The 20,852-nt window shown below is 44.5% G+C and overlaps 1 protein-coding gene across 1 annotated transcript in view; it reads left to right on the forward strand.

Moving 5' to 3' along the window:
* The window catches only part of CRKL (CRK like proto-oncogene, adaptor protein), a 42,544-nt gene extending 23,940 nt beyond the window's left edge, over positions 1–18,604 (forward strand). Inside the window, exon 3 of the mRNA XM_046025585.1 lies at positions 15,107–18,604. Within this exon, the coding sequence (XP_045881541.1) occupies positions 15,107–15,241 (135 nt within the window). The 3' untranslated portion in view covers positions 15,242–18,604. The remainder of the gene's footprint in view (positions 1–15,106) is intronic.
* Positions 18,605–20,852: the final 2,248 nt, after the last annotated feature.

Raw genomic sequence — 20,852 nt, forward strand, 5'->3', positions numbered from 1 at the left:
CCCATTCCTCATCTCTTGAGGGTCTGGTAAGCTCTAACCTTTCCGTATATATGAATTTGCCTATTCTAGATACCTCATATAAATGGAATCCTATAGTATTTGTCCTTTGGAACTGGCTTATTTCCCTTACTTTTTTTTTTTAAGATTTTATTTATTTATTTGACAGAGAGGGATCACTAGTAGGCAGAGAGGCAGGCAGAGAGAGGGGGAAAGCAGGCTCCCTGCCAAGCAGAGAGCCTGATGTGGGGCTCGATCCCAGGACCCTGAGATCATGACCTGAGCCGAAGGCAGAGGCTTAACCCACTGAGCCACCCAGGCGCCCCAAGGGACTGGCTTATTTCACTTAGTATTTTAAGGTTCATCCATGTGGTAGCCTGTATCTTCATTCCTTTTATGGCCAAATAATATTCCATTGTATCAATACATCACATTTTGTTTATATATTCTTTAGGTGACCTCCAAGTTATTTTCACCTTTTAGCTGTTGAGAATAGTGTTATGAACATTCATGTACATATTTTGTTTGAATACCTGTGCTCAGTTCTTTGGGGTATATACCTAAGTGAGGAGTTGCTGGGTCATATGGTAACCATACTGAACTTTTTGAGGACCCACCATAGTTTTCCACAGTAGCTGCACCATTTTATAGCAGTGCACAAGGGTTCTAGTTCTCCATGTCCTCACCAACACTTACTGTTTTTCCATTTTTAAAATTTTGACTTGCATTTCTGTAGTTACTAATGATATCAAACATCTTTTCATACGCTTCTTGGCCATTTTTTATATCTTCTTTGGGAAGATACTCAAGTCCTTTGCCCATGTTTTGTTTGTTTCTGTTTTTGTTTTAAAGATTTTAGTTGTTTTTTTTTTTTTTAAGATTTTATTTATTTATTTGACAGAGAGACAGAGAGAGAGCATGAGAGGGGAAAAGGTCAGAGGGAGAAGCAGACTCCCGCCGAGCAGGGAGCCTGATGCAGGACTCAATCCTGGAACTCCAGGATCACGACCCGAGCCAAAGGCAGTTGTCCAACCAACTGAGCCACCCAGGCGCCCTGGTTTTTTTTTTTGTTTTTTTTTGTTTTTTTTTTTTAATTTTATTTATTTGGGGCGCCTGGATGGCTCAGTGGGTTAAGCCTCTGCCTTAGGCTCAGGTCATGATCTCAGGGTCCTGGGATCGAGCCCTGTATTGGGCTCTTTGCTCAGCAGTGAGTCTGCTCCCCACCCACCCCACCTGCCTCTTTGCCTACTTGTGATCTCTCTCCATCAAATAAATAAAATCTTTAAAAGAAAAATTTTATTTATTTAACAAGAGAGAGACACAGCAAGAGAGGGAACACAAGCAGGGGGAATGGAAGAGGGAGAAGCAGGCTTCCTGCTGATCCCAGCATCCAGGGATCATGACCTGAGCCGAAGGCAGACACCAATGACTGAGCCACCCAGGCGCCCCCTTTGCCATGTTTTAATTGGATTGTTTTTTGTTGTTTTACGAAAAGTTCTTTATATATTCTGGATATTAAGCTCTTATTAGATACATGATTTCTAAATTTTTTTCCCTTCTATAGGTTTTCCTTTCATTTTCTTGGTAGTGTGCTTTGATGCACATTTTTTCCCTAAGATTTTATTTATTTGAGAGAGAGAGAACATGCACATGAACAGGGAGGAGAAGGAAAGGGAAAGAGGGAAGCTACCCTTGAGCAGAGAGCCCAATGCAGGACTCAATCCCAGGACTCTGAGATCATGACCTGAGGCGAAGGCAGACACTTAACCGACTGAGCCATCCAGGCGCCCTGATGGGTGTTCTTATTTTGATGAAATCCAACTTACCTAATTTTTCTTTTGCTGCTTATGCTTTTGATATCATATCTAAGAATGTCTTACCAAATTCAAGGTCACAAAGATTTACCCCATTGTTTTTTTCTAAGACTTTTATGGGTGTGGCTCTTATGTAATTTGTTTCTTCACTGTGAGTTAGTTTTTATATATGGTTTAATGTAGCAGTCCAAATACTTCCTTCTGCATGTGGAAATCCAGTTGTACCAGCACCACTTGTTGAAGAAATTATTCTTTCCTCGTTTGAATGAACTTGGCACTGTTGTCAAAAATCATTTGGTCATATGGGCGCCTGGGTGGCTCAGTTGGTTGAACTTCTGACTCTTGGTTTTGGCTCAGGTTGTAATCTCATGGATGATCCCCATGGCAGTCTCCGTGCTCAGTGGGAGTCAGCTTGAAGATTCTCTCTCCCTGAGCCCCTCCCCTCCCCCCACATAACACTCACATGCTTGCGCCCTGTCTCTCCCATAAATCTTTTTAAAAGATCATTTGGTCATAAATATATGTGTTTACTTCTGAATTCTCTATTCCATTAGTCTATATGTGTGTCTGTATGCCAATACCACACTGTTTGTTTACTACAGCTTTGCGTAGTAGTTGTGAAGTGAGAAGTATGAGTCTTACACTTTGTTCTTCTTTTGCAAGATTGTTTTAGCTGTTCAGGGTGTCTTGGAATTCCATGTGTATTTGACGATCAGCTTTTCCAGTTCTGCAAAAACAGATAGAATTTTGATAGAGATTGTGTTGAATTTATAGATCTCTGATTAGTGTTGACATCTTGATAATACTAAGGTTTCCTATCTGTGAACACAAGATGTCTTGCCATTTACTTCAATCTTTAATATTTTTCAGCAACATTTTGTAGTGTTCCATGTTTTCCTCTGGTAAAACACACTATTAATTTATTCCCAGTTATTTTATTCTTTTAGATGCCACTGTAAATGGAATCGTGTTTTGGGATTGTTTTTTGTTTTTAATATTTTATTTGTCAGCAAGCAAGCAAGAGCACAAGCAGGGGGAACGGCCGGCAGAGGGAAAAGCAGGATCTCTGCTGAGCCAGGAAATATGATAAAGGACTCAGTCCCAGGCCCCTGAGCCAAATCCAGATGCTTAACCTACTGAGCCACCCAGGTGCCCCTGTATTTTTGTTGCTTAAGATTTTTTTTTTTTTTTTTTTTTTTTTTTAAATAAGTAATCTCTACATCCAGCATGGGGCCCAAACCCACAGCCCCAGGATCAATAAGAGTCACATGTTCCACCAACTAAGCCAGCCAGGTGCCCCTAAATGGAATTGTTCGTTACTGGTTTATAGAAACACAACTGGTACATGTGTGTTGATCTGTACCCTGTAATTTTGCTGAATTTTATTAGCTCTAATAGCTTTCTTGTGGAATCTTTGGAATTTTCTATATATAGGATCCTGTCATCTGCAAATGGAGATAAATTTTACTTCTTCCTTCCCATAGCCCACATTCTCTTGCATCACAGCATACTGGCCTTTGATACCTTTAACCCCTGGCCCATCTTAAAATAAAATCCCTGTTTTCATAAGAAGTGTTAACTGGTAAGCAGCCCTCTTAAAAATCAAGTTGCTGCCCTGTAGTTGCTCCGGTAGAACACTAACCAGTTGCTGCCCTGAAAGATAATGGGAATTTCAAGGAACAGAACAAGTCTTCAGTATTAAAAACCAGTAAGTAGCTTTGGTAGTAGGAGAGAGTGTATGAGACTACTTGTCTGCTACTCAGAGCACACGGACAAGGAAGGTTGTAGCCCTTAAAATAGCCTCTTCAGCTCTAGGAGCTTTGATTTAGGTACTGGTACTGGGCGAGCACAAGGGGAAGTGTTAAAACAAGTGACAACCCCAGGCCAGCTCCATGAGGGCAGGGCTGTTGTCCGCTTTCTTCTCTGCTGTATCTAGCCTCGGCCTGGCACATAAATAATCACTATTTGTTGAACAAGTAAATGAATGAAAGTCACAGATCACAGGATTAAAACTGCCTGGTGGTTGCAGGACATGGGTTTTATACCTTTTTTGGGTTATGGACCCCTTTTAGAATCTAATGAAAGCTTTCTACAGGAAGACAACATACATTAATGCACTTACATACAATTCTGTGTATACTTTCAGGATGTTCTTTGATTTCTGAGATATATTCATGTCACCCAAGTTAGAACTTCTGATTCCGTTGTAATCTGTTGTGCTCCTGATGTTATTTTTACGTAACCTGAGAGTATAATCTGCAGATACCCTAATTGGGAAAGGAGACTGGGGAGGCAGAAAGCTACTGAAGCCAGTGCTTGGACCCTCCAGGGCTTTGACTGCCCTTGGAATCAGGTGCCAGAAGTCAGACAGTAGAGTTTTTGCCAGAGCCCTTCTGTGTATGCTCTGGACAAGTAAAGAGATAGGAAACTATTGCTAGCATCAGGAAGTGCCCTCTTGCCTTCTTGTGTGGTCCTCACTAGACACAAAGAATGGGACTGGTTAGTGTTCTACTGGTGTGTGCTTAATTTTAGAGTTGATGTGTGTATTTCACAAGTGCTGAGTATAGCCAGGCACAAAGATAATAATGTGGCACTTCTTGTAATGATAAGGATTGTCATTGGGTGACATTTAGTAAGGTATTTGTCTCCTCTTGATCTGTTGATAGGATCAGCCACATGTTCTTGTTCCAGGCTTAGAGTGCTCCTTGAACTGAGTTGATATCCACCAACTTCGATCAGAGTTTGATCACTCTGCTCTCAGAAATGAGTCGTTCTGTGGGCTCAGTCCTACCCTGAAGCCAAAGGAAGGGCATTTTACCAGAATCGGGCATGATGAGAGGAGCAGCAAGATGGCATTTTTAGGATCTGAGCCCAAGCATTCTTCAGTGGATCTGTGAAGAAGCTGGTCCACAGCCAGGCCTGTAATTGTGGGCAGCTGGTAGCAAAACACAGCCAGGACATCTTTCCTGTGTTGGTGTTCTAGGGCTTGCTCCCCATGGGAAGGGCCTTGGACTGAGCTAGCAATAGCATAAGGAATGACATGTTGTGTTTTGACATGTGAGAGCTCCTGCAAGGCCAGAATGAGGCATTAATGGTCAGATGACCCTCAGATGTCTCTCCTATTCATTCTGAACCTTGACTGACTAATCTCTACTAGTCAAGTTTCCCTAGGTCAAAGCAGTAGCTCCCTGGGGCACCTGGGTGGCTCAGTGGGTTAAAGCCTCAGCCTTCAGCTCCCTGTGTCAGGCTCTCAGCTCATCAGGGAGCCTGCTTCCCTCCCTCTCTGCCTGCCTCTCTGCCTACTTGTGATCTCTGTCAAATAAATAAAATCTTAAAAAAAAAAAAAAAAAAAGGCAGTAGTTTCCTGCTCCTGTGCTCTGCAGCATGGACTTCTTGGTACTGTTTTTCTTCCACTTTCTGCTTTTGTTTATTCCCTAACAAACATTTATTGAGCATCTACCACATCTGGACAGATTATTGTCTATCCCACAGTGAAAAGAGAGGTTCCTTGAGGATGAGAACTGAGCTGCAATAGATAATGCAGTAAATCTTAGAAAATTAGTGATGTAGAATGGTGTAGGAAGCATCCTGTAAAGACTGTCAGAATCACAAGTTAATTAGAAGGCGTGAGGTTTGAGTGTTCTTGGCAGTTTTCAATACTCGGCTTATCTTCTCCATATTCCCGTTGTCTTCCTCAGCTGCTTGGTATCCATCACAGTAATTTTTTTTTAAGATTTTATTTTATTTTGGGGCGCCTGGGTGGCTCAGTGGGTTAAGCCTTTGCCTTTGGCGCAGGGCTCCCTGCTCTGCAAGCAAGGAGCCTGCTTCTCCATCTCTCTCTGCCTGCCTCTCTGCCTACTGATCTCTCTCTGTCAAATAAATAAATAAAATCTTTAAAAAAAAAGATTTTATTTTATTTATTTGACAGAGAGACAGCAAGAGAAGGAACTCAGGCAGGGGGAGTGGGAGAGAGAGAAGCAGACTCCCCGAGGAGCAGGGAGCTCGATGCAGGGCTCCATCCCAGGACTTCGGGATCATGACCTTAGCCAAAGGCAGATGCTTAACGATGGAGCCACCCAGGCACCCCTCCATCACAGTAATTTATTAGACCCCTACTTTTCAGGCCTGTCCCTTACCTCATTCTAATACGTGGCATCCTTCCCAACCACTCACCAGTTTTGAGAGGACCCATGTTGTTACTAACAAGGTTGAAACCCACTTAGTACAGTGCTTCTCTATGCTGATTCCAGTGCTTCCAGAGGGCAGTGACCACCATGGGTGTGGGGTTGGGTTCCATTCAGGAATCCCTACTCTGATAACCAGTTGCTTAGCTGGGTGTCCTGGTTAACAGTTCCCATGTACCTTTTTTTTTTTTTTTTTTTAAGTTTTTATTTATAGTTAACGTGTCTGAGAGAGAGCCCACACAAGCAGGAGGAGCAACAAGCAGAGGGAGAAACAGGCTCCCTGCTGAGCAAGGAACCCAGTGCAGGACTCAGTCCCAGGATCCCAGGACCCCTGGGATCATGACCCGAGCCAAAGGCAGTTGCTTAACTGACTGAGCCACCCAGGCATCCCTACAAGAACCTTTCAGGAGGGGCACTTGGGTCTTCAACTGTGGAAGAAGAGCAGAGGTCCAAGGTTTTTTAGGACCAGCTTGACGATTCTGGGCAACTGTGTCTTAAGATGTGCAGTTGTACGGGCACCTCGGTGGCTCGGTGGGTTAAAGCCTCTGCCTTCAGCTCAACTCATGATCCCAGGGTCGTAGGATCGAGCCCCACATCAGGCTCTCCACTCAGTGGGGAGCCTGCTTCCCCCTCTTTCTCTGTCTGCCTCACTGCCTGCTTGTGATCTCAGTCTGTCAAATAAATAAATAAAATCTTAAAGAAAAAAAGATGTGCAGTTGTAGAATTGTATTTACATCATGTCCTTGTGTCTGTCGTATAGTCCATATCTGGGGAAGAGATTGGCAAGTTTGAGAAACTAAAACAAAGCCAGTGTAGCTTGGAGGGGAGGAGCAGAGGGACTTGAATTGAGGTCAGAGATGGGAGGAGTCAGGACCCAGATGAGGCAGAGCCTTGAAGACTGGAGTTCGGATGTTGCTCTTAGGCAGAGAAAAGGTATTGGGAGGTTTAAAAGGCAGAGCAGTGACCCAGTTCTGATTGTCTTTTTTAAAGGTTTTTTACTGTCTAGATCCTGTGCCTATTACTTCTGTTCTCCCAACACCTTGCTTCTCTGCTTGGCCATCTATCAGATGCGGGACATCAACCTATAGTTTTCTCTTGTCTCTTTAACTGTGATTCTGCAGACTTCTCCAGAAAGTAGTTTACAAGAGACTTGTGACATGGAGTGTAAAATAAGCAAAACAAACGCCCTCCTTCAGAGAGTGCTGTGTGGGGGTGGAGAGGTGACCAAGGCAGAGCAGAGAATGGAGGCTCCTTGGGCAAGTTGCCAGAATCCTGGAGAATAAGGCACCTGGCTTCACAGAGACTTACTTTCCACAAATGGCAAATGGGAAGTACCCAGCTGATAGTAGTGTTATTTTATAGAATACCACAAAAAAGAGCTGAGCAGCAGGGAGTAAGAAGGGGCAAGTGAAGTCTCCTACTTCAGATGCCTTGGAGCATTGGAGGGAGAGAACTGGACTTGCGCTATTGACTTTGGACTATCAGGTGCTCCTCGCTGAAATGGTGGGAGCAATAGTCAAATGTGGTAGGTATGGTCTGGCTGTAGGAGAGCAGGGTGATTGGGAGCTGGGCTGGTTAGTCTGGGGTAACAGTAGATGCTGGAAGGCACATCAGGGCAGGATGGCTATACTTAGAGCCAGGTAGTAAGAGACTGGGGAAACTGAGGAGGGGGCCATTAGCAGAGGGTCAGAGCATGTTTCTTGCCCCCAGGCTTGAGGGATGCACTCATCCAAGATGTAGGAGAGGGCTGCCCCAGGCCAGGTTTTCAGGAAAGTGAGACTTTGTTTTCTTTCACATTTATCAAACATCAGCCAGGGCAGGCTAAGATTGCAGACTTCAGGCAAAATATATGCTCTCTGGGCATCTGGAGTCCAGTTGAAGATAGAGAAAGCATAGGTAAAAATGACAGAATTCCAAAGTATTTTTTGTAGGACATCAAATGAGTGGAGCAAACGAAAACTGAAGTTGCAGGGCCCAGTATCTATCAGCAACACTCATCGGCCCCAAACTGTAGCTTTGTTTCTTTTCAGTTTGCACTCATTTTTGCCTTAGCCTTTTTTTTCTTTACAATATCTTGGCCAGATCAAGACCAAGATTACTAACAAGATCAAATTCTGATCTGGCTCTGAGTGCCAGCCTACTACTTAAAGACTGCACAGATGCCCTAAGGCCATCATCCCTTTGTATAACAGAGTCTACCTGGGTGTTTGCACCCCTGGTTCCCCTTCCCTTTCCTCACAGAATTCTCTTTACAGTTATATACTCACACATCCTCTTACTTGTCCTTGCCTTGTTGTCTGTTTTAATGCGTTAATTGTATTTTCTTTGTGATTATTAAGAATAACTAGAAGTCAATTTAGAATGATATCAGTCATTTTCTATCCATGACTTTTCTTTCCTATTTCATTATTTAAAGATTTATGTATTTATTTTTAGAGAGAGGGAAAGGGAGGGAGTGCGTGTGAGTTCAGGGGGTGATAGAGGCTGAGAATCCTCAAGCCGATTGAGGGGAACCAGAAGTGGGCAGGCTCCATCCCATGACCCATGAGATCATGACCTGAACTGAGATGAAGAGTCCGACGCCCAACTGACTGAGCCATTTCATGAATGAAATGGGGCGCCCCACCATTTCATTATTTTAAAAATAAAGACAGAGGCAGTCTGTTTTCTTAGATGAAAGGGAGATAAGGAAGGAATGTTGTACTGTGGAGAGAAAGGCCAGACAGTGAAGCACCTCATCTCATCAGCCTCATTGAGCTCCAGACACGAGACAGCAGGTTCCTGCACTGAAAGACTCAAAGAGGCCAAGGGTCTAGAACAGGTGCACTGAAGAGTTCGAGGAAATTGAGGGATGTGGCCCTTATGCAGGGGTCTAGATTGTAGCATCCTAGTAGCTCCTGCGTGCCGAAGGTTTCTCTCTTCTTACCTAGACCTGATTTTAATTTGCGTGTTCACTCTTACTGTATCTTATGTTTGTGCTTAAAAGTTACTACTTTTTAACGGAGTAAGATTGGATGTAAGCCATTTTTCCAGGTTTCCATCAACTTCAGCTTCCAGCTGTGGGATTTCTACAAAGTCTCTACTATAACTCAAGGTTCTTTATTCACATTAGAACTTCCCTTATACACAGATCTGAAATTTTTTATTATTAGAAACAAGTAACATAATTAGGGTTTTCCTGTTTTGTGACTTCTGTAAGGTAGGAGAAGAATATGTAAATTATACTTAACTCCTTGGATTTGCCTGGGTAGCTCAGTCAGTTAACTCTTTTGATTTTGATTTTTTGATTTCCACTCGGGTCATGATCTAAGGGTTGTGAGGTGGAGCCCTGTGCCAAGCTCTGCATGGATGTGGAGCCTGCTTAAGAGTTTCTCTCCCTCTCCTTCTGCCCAACCACTCCCATGTGTGTTCTCTCTCTCTCAAAAAAAAATAATAATAATAATAAAACTAACTTCTTGGTCCACTTTACAGAACATTAAATTTTTCATAATTATCAAAAACATTTGTATGATCTTTCCCAGATATGAATAAAAAAGACATTCTCTTTCTACTGTCTATAAATTAAAATATTATGACTTGGAGAAAGCAATACGTGGACTCCCAGCACTAATTATCTATAAACAATCAATATTTCAAAAGTCTTTAATATGTCCCAAATATATTAAAACTCGATTTTTATTATTAAATCTCTTTATTCTCTCTAATTGTTATTTCCTTTTAAGACAACACCAGAGAGGGGCGCCTGGGTGGCTCAGTGGATTAAGCCGCTGCCTTGGGCTCGGGTCATGGTCTCGGGGTCCTGGGATCGAGCCCCGCATCGGGCTCTCTGCTCCGCAGGGAGCCTGCTTCCTCCTCTCTCTCTGCCTGCCTCTCTGCCTACTTGTGATCTCTCTCTCTGTCAAATAAATAAAATCTTTAAAAAAAAAAAAAGACAACACCAGAGAAAATGTGTTATTAGTTGTAATTTTTTTCCACTGGGTATTTTACAAATTTTTTTTGACTTTTTTTTTTTTAAGATTTTATTTTTACTTATTTATTTATTTATTTTATTTGACAGAGATTACAAGTAGACAGAGAGGCAGGCAGAGAGAGAGGAAGGGAAGCAGGTTCCCTGCTGAGCAGAGAGCCCGATGCAGGGCTCCATCCTAGGACCCTGATCATGACCTGAGCCGAAGGCAGATGCTTTAACCCACTGAGCCACCCAGGAGCCCCTTTTAACTTTATTTTTAATGCAAATCTCAAAAATAGAATTCTCAGTCTTTACCTTTAAATTTTAATTGTTTGGAACACCAAGGTGGCTCAGTCCATTAAGCATCTGCCTTTGGCCCAGGGTCCTGGGATCAAGTCCTGCATCAGGCTCCTTGCTCAGTGAGGAGGCTGCTTCTCCCTCTGCCTGCTATTCCCCCCTGTTTGTGCACACTCCCCTCTATCTCTCTGACAAATAAATAAAATATTTTTTAAAAATAAATAAAAATGATAATTTTAATTGTTCAACCAACTGAAGTGTTTCAGTTGAACCTGTGACATAAATTGGAAAATAATTATAATAATGTAATCTGTAAACACATGAGTTGCTTTTTACATCCTTTCTCCTATACATATTGAGTATTTGGCATTTTATTTTTGTCTCAGAACTTCTCATCATATGAAGTCTAATTCTTGGGCACCTGCTGGCTTATTTGTTGGAAATGCAACTCTTGGTCTTGGGGTCATGAGTTCAAGCCCTACACTGGGCCTATAGCTTACTTTAAAAAATAAAAATTTTTAAGAATTGAATTTTTTTAAAAATATATTTATTTATTTGAGAGAGTTGGATGCGAATGTGAGCGGGAGGTGGGCATGCAGAGGGAGAAAGAGAAGAATTTCAAACAGGCTCTGTGCTAAGCGTGGAGCCTGATATGGGGCTCAATGTCATGATCCTGAGCTGAGTCAAGAGTCAGGTGCTTAACTGACTGAGCCACCCAGGCGCCCCAGAATCTTAATTCTTACTTACCAGATTAACTTTTTTTTTTTTTTTAAAGATCTTATTTATTTATTTGACAGGGAGAGAGAGATCACAAGTAGGTAGAGAGATAGGCAGGGCAGGGGGGAGCAGGCTTCCTGCTGAGCAGAGAGCCCAATGTGGGGCTCTGAGTACCCTGAGACCATGACCTGAGCCAAAGGCAGAGGCTTAACCCACTGAGCCACCCAGGCGCCCATCAGATTAACTCTTTATAAGCCATCCTACCACTGAGTTGAATTAATGGTGCTCCTAAATAAAAGCGTTTGAGTCAAAATTAGGGCAATTTGTTTTTTCTTATTTATACTGTGTTCTAACCAGGGAGCCTCATTTTCTCATTTTACCCAGTATTAAGGCTGGTTTCCACAAGGTGAGAAGTTTCATTTGTTAATACTGCTGTTTTCCGCCTGAATGCGGTGACTGCATCTTTCTCAGTAGGTTTGGAGAATCACAAGTAGAATGGTAAAATAAAAAACTGGAGGATGGAGGTGTAGAAAACTCAAAGCAGCCAGTCTGGGTTCACAAGGGGGATGTTGTGAAGATAGAGCATTAAAAACAGTGGCTGTCTTGGTGAGCAGAGACCGAGAGTGGGAGGTTGAGTGGTCCCAGGCATAGTTGGGCCATGCTGCCTTTGCACTATGCAAGGTGGCAGGGACACAGATGGCCAGGATTGGATGCTGCTGGCTTTTACCTTTGCTTTGTAGTGAACCAGCAGCCTGTGACATTGGAGAGCTCCAGACTGTAGATCTGTTATCCCAGCCTGCCTTGTTAGGAGGGTAGTGTACCTTGGGCATCGAGAGGTGGTAACATCTCTAAAGAAGCTCTGCAGGTAAAAACCTCTGTGAAAACAGGTCCCGACTCCTGGTGTCCATTGAATTGGAAACCAGGTCTATGTAGCATACTCCACAGGGGCATGTTCCCTTCTCTGTCCTCTTTGGACCTTCCCACTGGCTCTAAGCGGCGTGAACCACTTTCATATTGTTATGTGGTCACATCAGAACAAAATCACCAAGTTTACAAACTTGGAAGACATTGACAAAACATTAAGCTGTCTGCTTCCCAGTGGCCTGTGTAGAGAGGCATTCAGTCATCTAAGCAACATATCTCCAGACCTCCCTGTAAAGGGACTTATTTTTTGGTGCTGTCTTCACCTCAGGTCAGGATCCTGGAGTCCTGGGATCGAGCCCCACATTGGGCTCCCTGCTCTGCATAGAATCTGCTTCTCCCTCTGCCCCTCACCCCACTCATGCTCACTCCCTCTCACTCTCTCTCAGATAACATCTTAAAAAAAAAAAAATAGAAAAAAAAATGGGGGATCTTGGGGTGCCTGGATGGCACAGTTGGTTAGGCATCCAGCCCTTGGTTTCAGTTCCAGCTCCTGATCTCAGAGTTGTGAGATCAAGCCTTGTGTTAGGCTCTGTGCTCAGTGTGGAGTCTGCTTCAGATTCTCTCCCTCTGTTCTACTCTCTCTCAAATTAATAAAATCTTGAAAGAAAGAAACGGCTATCCTCTGTTTGGGCCATGGTCTAAATAAGTGTTGGAGTCTGGAGTTTGGGTCTCTGAAGTTTTTCTCATCTTAGGCACCTTACTCCCCGCCCCCCCCCCCACCAAGATTTATTTATTTTAGAGAAAGCATGAGCTGGAGGAGGGGCAGAGGGAGAGAGGGTAGAAGCAGATTCCCCCCTGAGTGGGAAGCCTGACATGGGGGCTCCATGACCTGAGCTGAAACCAAGAGTCAGACACCCTCTGTTCCCCCGCAAACCAACTGAGCTGCCCAGGAGCCCCTTTTGTTTTTTTCTTTGGCTTTCTGTTTCTTGTTTATTTGTTTTATAGACTGTATCACCGGGTTTTAGTGTTTCTGCTCGTCCTAGCCATCTTTTTTTTTTTTTTAAGATTTTATTTATTTGACAGAGCTCACAAGTAGGCAGAGAGGCAGGCAGAGAGAGAGGAAGGAAGCAGGCTCCCTGCCCAGCAGAGAGCCCGATGCAGGATCTGGGCGGAAGGCAGAGGCTTCAATCCACTGAGCTACCCAAGTACCCCTCATGCTAGCCATCTTACATACTAATTCAAATGATTGTTTCATACATAGCCTCCCTTCTCTGGAGTCTCCTCAGAAAACATGCCTCCTTTTCTTTACAAGGCAGTGGCCCACCTAGTAACCAAGAGAGGCAGATGGGGCTCCAAGGTTGGCTTTAGAGCCCAGAGCTGTGTACAGGTAGACTTATAAGGCTGCCTTGTCATCTCTGGGATCTGTGGTCACTCCAGGCCAGCAGTCAGCTTGCTGGACCAGTAGCTAGCTTGCTTTATTTGTTTTTAAGATTTTATTTGAGAAAGGGAGAGTGAGAAAGTACAAGTGGGGTGAGGGGTAGAGGGAGTAATAGACTCACCACTGAGCAAGGACCCCGATGCAGGGCCGATCCCGAGACTCCCAGGATCATGATGTGAGCCAAATGCAGACACTTAACCAGCTGAACCACCCAGGTGCCCCAAGGACCAGTAGCTTTAGCAGAAAGAAGACCCTTTTTTTCCAAATGAGATAATGTGTGAAACCTAGTTGCCTGTCAGATTTAACATTTGTTATAAGTATAAATGTATTTTTTAAGTTGAGATTTATAAGAATTAGCTAAAAAGGCAATTGGGACAGTTGACAGAATGGGAAGGAAAAAACTGGAAATAACATGAGTGACAGATGCAGTCTGCTATCCACTTCAGCATCCAGCTTATTTCTGAATGTGTTTTGTTGCAAGTAGTGATAGGTCTCTTTTAGCCTTTACCTTGTCATCTGGGGAGTCTTCAGTCAGACGCATGGCACAGGCAGCTTCATCCCAAGGAAGATGTGCATGGAAAGCAGCTGGGGCAGCACGGCTTAATGTAGCAGTAGAGCATTCCCATGTACTGTTTTCTGTTATAACTTTATAAAATACAGGCTTAAGTTGAAATCCCAATCAGACATTTGTTGGGCCCTGAAAACACCTCTGTAAAGCTCTGTGGGTCTGCAGAACAATTTGAAAATCACTTCTGAAACAGAATTCCTGCCTTCCCTTTGATGAGTTGAGCAGCCCCTAACCAGTGCCTGTCCTCTGACCATAGCTAGGATTCCTTTCACCCTGCAGTTTAAAGTCCTAAAAAGATGCTCAGACCTAGGCTTCCTTCCCCTGTGATGGCCCCACAGAGAGGCCAGGGAATGAACAACTCAAGGAGACATTATTGCTTCTGGGCATTGGGGGAGATGGCACGGTGAGTGAGGTCTTGGTGACAGCAGTTCCATCCCCTTGTAAATTGGGGTGGAGATAGATTTTAATTTTTTTTTTTTTAAGATTTTATTTATTTATTTGAGAGTGAGAGAGAGCACAGGAGTGGGGTGAGGGGCGGTGAGGGCGGAGGGAAAAGCAGACGTTCCACTGAGCAGGGAGCCTGATGTGGGACTCGATCCTGGGACTCCGGGATCATGACCCAAGCTGAAGGCAGGCGCTTAAATGACTGAGCCACCCAGGTGCCCCTAGTTTTGTGGGGGTTTTTTTACACTTTTTTGTGTGATTTCACTTTAACCATTCTCAGAGTTAAGTGTTCATTTCTTTCCTGTTAGAGTTAATAACCAATATAGGAAGGGAAAAAAAGGCTGCTTTTGTGCTCAGAAGCTGCTTCATTTAATACACATTCTCAGGGGTGCCTGGGTGGCTCAGTCGGTTTGGCCTCTGCTTTCGGCTCAGGTCATGATCCTGGAGTCCTGGGATCAAGTCCCACATAGGGCTCCTTGCTTGGCGGGGAACCTGCTTCTTTCTCTGCCTCTGCCTGCCTGCCACTCTGCCTGCTTATGTTCTCTCTCTCTCTCTCTCTGACAAATAAATAAAACCTTTTTAAAAAAAATACACACTCTCATCAGCTGCGGAAAACACTGGGCTTATTGGTAGCACCTTGTGTCTTTGGCACTGCTTGATTTTGGTTTGAGCACTGAAAAAAATAAATCCTTAAAAAAATCTGTAGGTTCCTGTGGATAGAACAGTGAATATGGCTTAAAGTAAGCCTTTCAATAAATAAATAAGATAAAGTAAACTTTTTTTTTTAGTTTGTAGAGAAAATGCTGACTTTGTCTTCTTTCTCCATCCTTACAGGTTGGTGACATTGTGAAAGTCACAAGGATGAATATAAATGGCCAGTGGGAAGGTGAAGTGAACGGGCGCAAAGGGCTCTTCCCCTTTACACATGTCAAAATCATTGACCCTCAAAACCCTGATGAAAATGAGTGATTGCTGTTGCCTGTTTTCTGCTGCTTCCTTGTTCTGCCTGTCATAGTCTCCTTTGAAGTGGGAAAGCATTCTCTCTCATAGGCAAGTTACACTGCATTGCCGATGTCCAGCTTTCTGCAGAGTGGCGGTCTCTCATACACATTTGGAATGCACACAGTGGCTGCCTCGGCATTTGTATCATAGTTGTATTGTCAAAGAGTAGCAGATTTTAGAGTTCTTTTGGATCATAAACTGGAAATACTGGTGGAAGCACACAAGTGAAGAGAAGTTGACGAGGAAAGGGTCTGTCTTCTCATCACTGCCCTGTTTGTACTTGTGACTGATTCTGTCCCGTTCATCAGATGGAGCTTGAGGCCATGGTGAGATGTTGCCGTCGCTGTTCCACAAAGCAGTGGCTCAGTCACCACTTTGTTTTTCCTTTGAAGAACAGAGCAAATGAACCTTAAAGAAGAGGGAATTCTGTTCTAAACTCCCCAAATCTGGCTCTTCTTTTTTCCTTTTTGGTTTGGTTTTGGAAGACTTAATTAGACTTGTGTGTTCTGAACAGGTTTTTAAGTAGCAGGTTGGATTTTTGTGATATTGTAAAGAATGACACGTGCCTCTGAGCTTCCAAACTGAAGCTGCTGTAACTAAAGGAATATGAAAACAAACAACAAAAACACCAGCCCTTGGTTGCCAGTTGTACCTGTTTTGCCATATAGCAAACAACACAGAAAAATCAGTCGTAGTGTGCCAAGCTTGTGTGCGTGGCCTCTTGGAATACGTTGTCCTCAAAAGCATCAGAGTAGGGGGTGATTTGGGGAAAGCTTTGCTTACCTTGTTTGCCGTGATGACAGGAGCAATGGGGGGAAGCACTTGGCCAGTTTTCTGTACAGCTTTTTAGTGAATACACCCCTTTAAGGTATAGGAATTAAGTTTCTCTAAAAAGGTTGTTCATAGAATCGCTGAATTCATTAATGAAACTTTAAATTCTTCTCACTGAGGCCCACTCCTCACTGCTGCAGCCCACGCTCACAGGGCTGCTAGAGAAAGATGGTGCTGCTAATATTGGTTCCCCGGTCTATGTATCCATGACGTTCCGAGGCAAAGAAAATGCAGGCTCTGGAAATTGACTCATGCATTTGATGTCTAAGATTTTAGTGACTAGGGAGAACCATTAACCATTTAGCAATTTGATGTTAACATTTCCTTGTTAGCTAAAAGAGGGCTGTTCATACAAGCCAGCTTGGTACAACGGTGAGGCTGATCTCTTGTCTGGTGCACATAGCAGTTGAGGATTCTGGAATCTTCATGCAATTCAGTCTGCTCTCCCTTCTAGAAATTGGTGAAGACAGGCCTCGGTTCATAATGAATACAGCAGACCTAGAAATGTAGCAGCCACCTAATGAGTGATTGCATCATTTGCTGAGTGTCTGCTCTAACCATGGCCCTGTCTCCCAGGGGTCTTAGGTTTTGAGTTAGAGTGATATATATTTTGTGGTGACAGAACCAGCAAAGCAACCATTTTTTCAATCTCTCTTTAAATCAGTATTCCATTAGGCAGGTAACTACCGTATTAAGGAATCTTGAAAGTGTTCCTGTGACAAAGTTAATGATCAGTTGGGAAAAATATCACTGTGGCTGCCCGTCTGTGGTTTTCCTGGGAAAAATGCAGTCTGCTCTCCCTAATCAGTGAACAGTGTGGCCACCTCTTGCTCTGAAGGTGCTGCCTCTCCGCTGTAGTTGTCTCTTATTCTGAGTTCAGGCCCAGCCCAGCTCCCACAGCGAGTGGCACATGCGTGGCGGCATCCCCGCTGTCCGCCTGGACACAGCACTCACCTTGCAGCCGGTGACCCGGTACTGAGAGGGCCGGCCAGCAGAAGGTGGAGTTTGTGCCTTGTTCAAAGAGGACACAAACCTTAAGACTTTTTAAAAACCAAGTTTAACTGAGGGGCTTGGCATGTTTTGGTGACAGTAGTTGGTTTGGAGTACAAGAAATGTATGGTCATTTTGGGAAGCACGATTTCCCTTCATCCGTGTCTGCGGACCCATAGCAAGACCCACCTCACGTGGACCACTTCAGAATCTGAGCACCCCGCAAACCTACTTTGGCTTCATAATAAGCCTGCTTGTCACTTCAGCCCGTGTGCATGTCTCCAGGGCTTCCCAGGAGATTGGGAGCCCAAAATAAGGTGAGCCTTGAGTTCTGAACTCTCGGGATATGTGCCAAAAGTAGTACCTTTTTGACTTAGGACCTTACTAGTTTTTTTCATCAGGCGGGGAGATTGTCTTCATCACACTAAATATGCAAAAAAAAAAAAAAAAAAAAAAAATCCTCGCCTCAGCTTCGTGCCTGGGTTCCCCAGTGATTGGGGAAGACTTCCTGTTTTAGAAAGCGATGCGAATCTTCCAGAGGAGCTGCCTTTGTTCCTTGGTTGGTCTCCTTTTAGGATTATTCATTATTGCTACTTGTTCTGGTCTACTGTGTGTCACTTAAAATATTTGGATGTTAAATTAACTCACTTGGGAACTGAACAAATTATGAACTCTAGGGCATTGGTGGTTTAACTCAAAACTTATTTATCCTGAGAAGGACCTTCTAACACAGGAGTCATCCTTGTCATTTCTTTGTGGTGTGGTACCACTTGATGGCAGGGTGGAAGAGGAGCATGTGTCCGCGAGCTACCATTTGACAACTTGGGTCACCCGGACAAGACACCTTCTGTGCTCACTGTTGGAAAACAGAAAGGGGGGAAAGACAGCTGCTCCCTCCTTGGAGCTCAAGGATCCCTGGCTCCGTGCTGACTTTCTTTTACAGCTGTTTACAGACAAGACAGGCCAAGGCAGACGGCCACTGCTCTTGTAATGTTTGCTCAGAGGAATATTACCATTTTATTTTTGAAAAGGGATGATGTGTTTTTGTGCCAGGTGTTTATAATTTAATCCTTTAATATTATGTTCATTAACCTCTTAAAATGAGTGACTTTTTGATTGTTTTAACACAGTACCTAAGACTAATGCTTTCTGTGGACACCACTGAGCTCTGCCTCAAACTCCACCCTCTGGGACCAGAGACCTCTGTCCCTGGTTAACTGCTATCAGAGTGGAAACTGAGCTGGTTGTATATTTTAAAGGAGTAGAAGGACAGTTCCCTGAGACAGGGTCGTTGTCTCTGCAGGAGGAACAGTGGCCTTGCTTCTAGACGGTCTTCACTGTGTGTTTTAAAATGACAGCAACAACACAAAACTTTTGACCTGTAACTTAAAGATCATAAACTTCAGGCAATAATATTTTCTGTGTAAGCTTTTAAAATTATTTTTGGGGATCATAGCTTGTTTTATTTTGTGCTATAAAATTAACAGTATTAAATGACTTATATTCTTAGAATATCGAGTGTCTTTTCTTAACAGATTAGTGCCTTTTTATTTTTGTATTCATTTTACGTTACTGGTCCCGGCATCAGAACCCTTGTTTCCATGGCCTGTTTGTACATTGTCTCAATAAAACTTGCATCAGCCGGTGGTGGCAGCGGCGGCTTTGGTGTTTCGGTGTCTCCTCAGTGCTGCCTGTAGGCTCCTCAGCCCACATCAGCCTCCCAAACAGTTAAGCACCGGGCGAATGCCTGTGAAACATAGAAACAGTTGGTGCTCTTCCGGGGATGCTGCGTCTTGCGTTGGTGCGTTGGCCCTTCCCCACAGCTGGGGCCCCCCTGCAGAAGAGTGTGTATGCGCAGTGGGTGCTATGGGGGGCTGGTGCTCAATCTCGGCCTTTGGAAGAAGGAACAGTAGTTCCCACGCTTTACACCACTAAGGAAAACCTGGATGTTTTCCCTTCAGGCACCTGTCTCTGAGGCTTCTGTTAAATACTTGTTCAGCACAAGCTACCCCAGGTTGGATGGTTTCAAGTGAAAGTCCTGGAAGACAAGCAGCCTCATCACAAGTTAGGACATGATACCTGCTTAACTTTTTACATTCTTTTCTGTTCCTGTCTGTATATTGCCTTCCCCCTGAACTCCAGGGACCTGCAGGTAGACAGCTGGCGGCTAGGGGGGACAACACTGATTTTCCTGACATCCCCCTCAAGCCAGAGCCCCATTCCCACACATATTTCTCTGTGTGTATTGAGAGGTCCACATTTCCTTGTGGTGAAACCTCTGGCAAGGAGTTTCAGGAAGTGACACCAATCCGTATGTATACAGAACTATGCTGCTAAAATGTACTCTCTGGCTCCTACTTTGAGGATTCTGCAGAATTTCAAAGAAAAGTTTGTCTTGAAATACCAAAACTTAAGCCATTCTAGAAAAAACTGTGCCCTAGAGACAGACACCTTTGAAGAATACTTTGTTTGAAAAGGTGCATTCATTCATTCATTCATTCATTCATTTATTTTATTTGACAGACAGAGATCACAAGTAGGCAGAGAGGCAGGCAGAGAGAGGAGGAAGCAGGCTGTCCGCAGAGCAGAGAGCCCGATGCGGGGCTCGATCCCAGAACCCTGGGATCATGACCTGAGCCGAAGGCAGAGGCCCTAACCCACTGAGCCACCCAGGCGCCCGAAAAGGTGCATTTTGATCAGCAGTACCGGCTGGGTTCTTCCATTGCAGGGAAAACCTTGGAAATGGGGCCAGGTGTGGGGGCTGCCCCTCCACCTTTTTGCTAAGCTAGCCTGCGTGCAGGCCAGCAGAGGCCACTGCCCAAATCTTGAAACCTCACGCCACAGCAAAAACCGGGACATCACTGGGCTCTGCACACGGTCTCCTCCCTGGCTCCTGTTGGGAGGCCCTTCTCTTGTCTAGTCATGGACCCTCTCCCCCAGGTCCCTGTCGAGACCTGACCCTGGGATGCCTGGGTGGCTCAATCATTAGGCGTCTGCCTTTGGCTCAGGTCATGATCCCAGCGTCCTGGGATTGAGCCCCACGTGGGGCTCCCCGCTGGTGAGGAGCCCGGGGCTCACCTGCTTCTCTCTCTCCCACTCCTGCTTGTGTTCCACTCTCGCTGTCTCTATCTGTAACAAAGTCTTTAAAAAAAAAAAAAAAAAAAAAAGAAGAAGACCCCACTCTTGCAGTCTACATACACACCTGGTTTCCCAGGTCTTGGTAACCTGAGCTGGATCACAGAGGGGATCCCTGCCCTGCTGTGGAAAGCTCCTGTTGCAGACGTGGTGAGGATGGCTCCCAACAATGGGAGCCACTGGGCAGGTTCAGGAAGGCTTCTGATTGTCTGAGAGAAGGGAAATAAGCATAATCCGGGCTAAGGGAGCAAGCAGCTCAGGGGCGGCTGGAGCGGGCCTGGTTTTGTCTTTGCCTGTGATCCCTTGCTGATCTGAGACCTCGGGTGACCAACCCTTCCTCGATCCCTCTGGTCTCATCCACACCGCTGGCCCTCCACCCGCGCTGCACAGTGGAGACCTCGGGGATCCCATCCCAGATTCTAATTTCATGGGTCTGGACGCTGGGGTTTCTTTCTTCTTATTATTATTTTTTTTTTTTTTAAGTTCTCCGGGGGTTCTGTTAGGCAGCCAAGTTTGAGAACTACTTGTGTCAGTGAACCCCTCACTCCTGGGCTTCCGGCTCTTAGAAGTCCCGGGCCAAGTTGCTGTGGTCTATCTTGACTGCCTGTGATAGGAGCGAGGC

This window comes from Meles meles, chromosome 12 (assembly GCF_922984935.1).
Source record: "Meles meles chromosome 12, mMelMel3.1 paternal haplotype, whole genome shotgun sequence".
NCBI lineage: Eukaryota > Metazoa > Chordata > Mammalia > Carnivora > Mustelidae > Meles > Meles meles.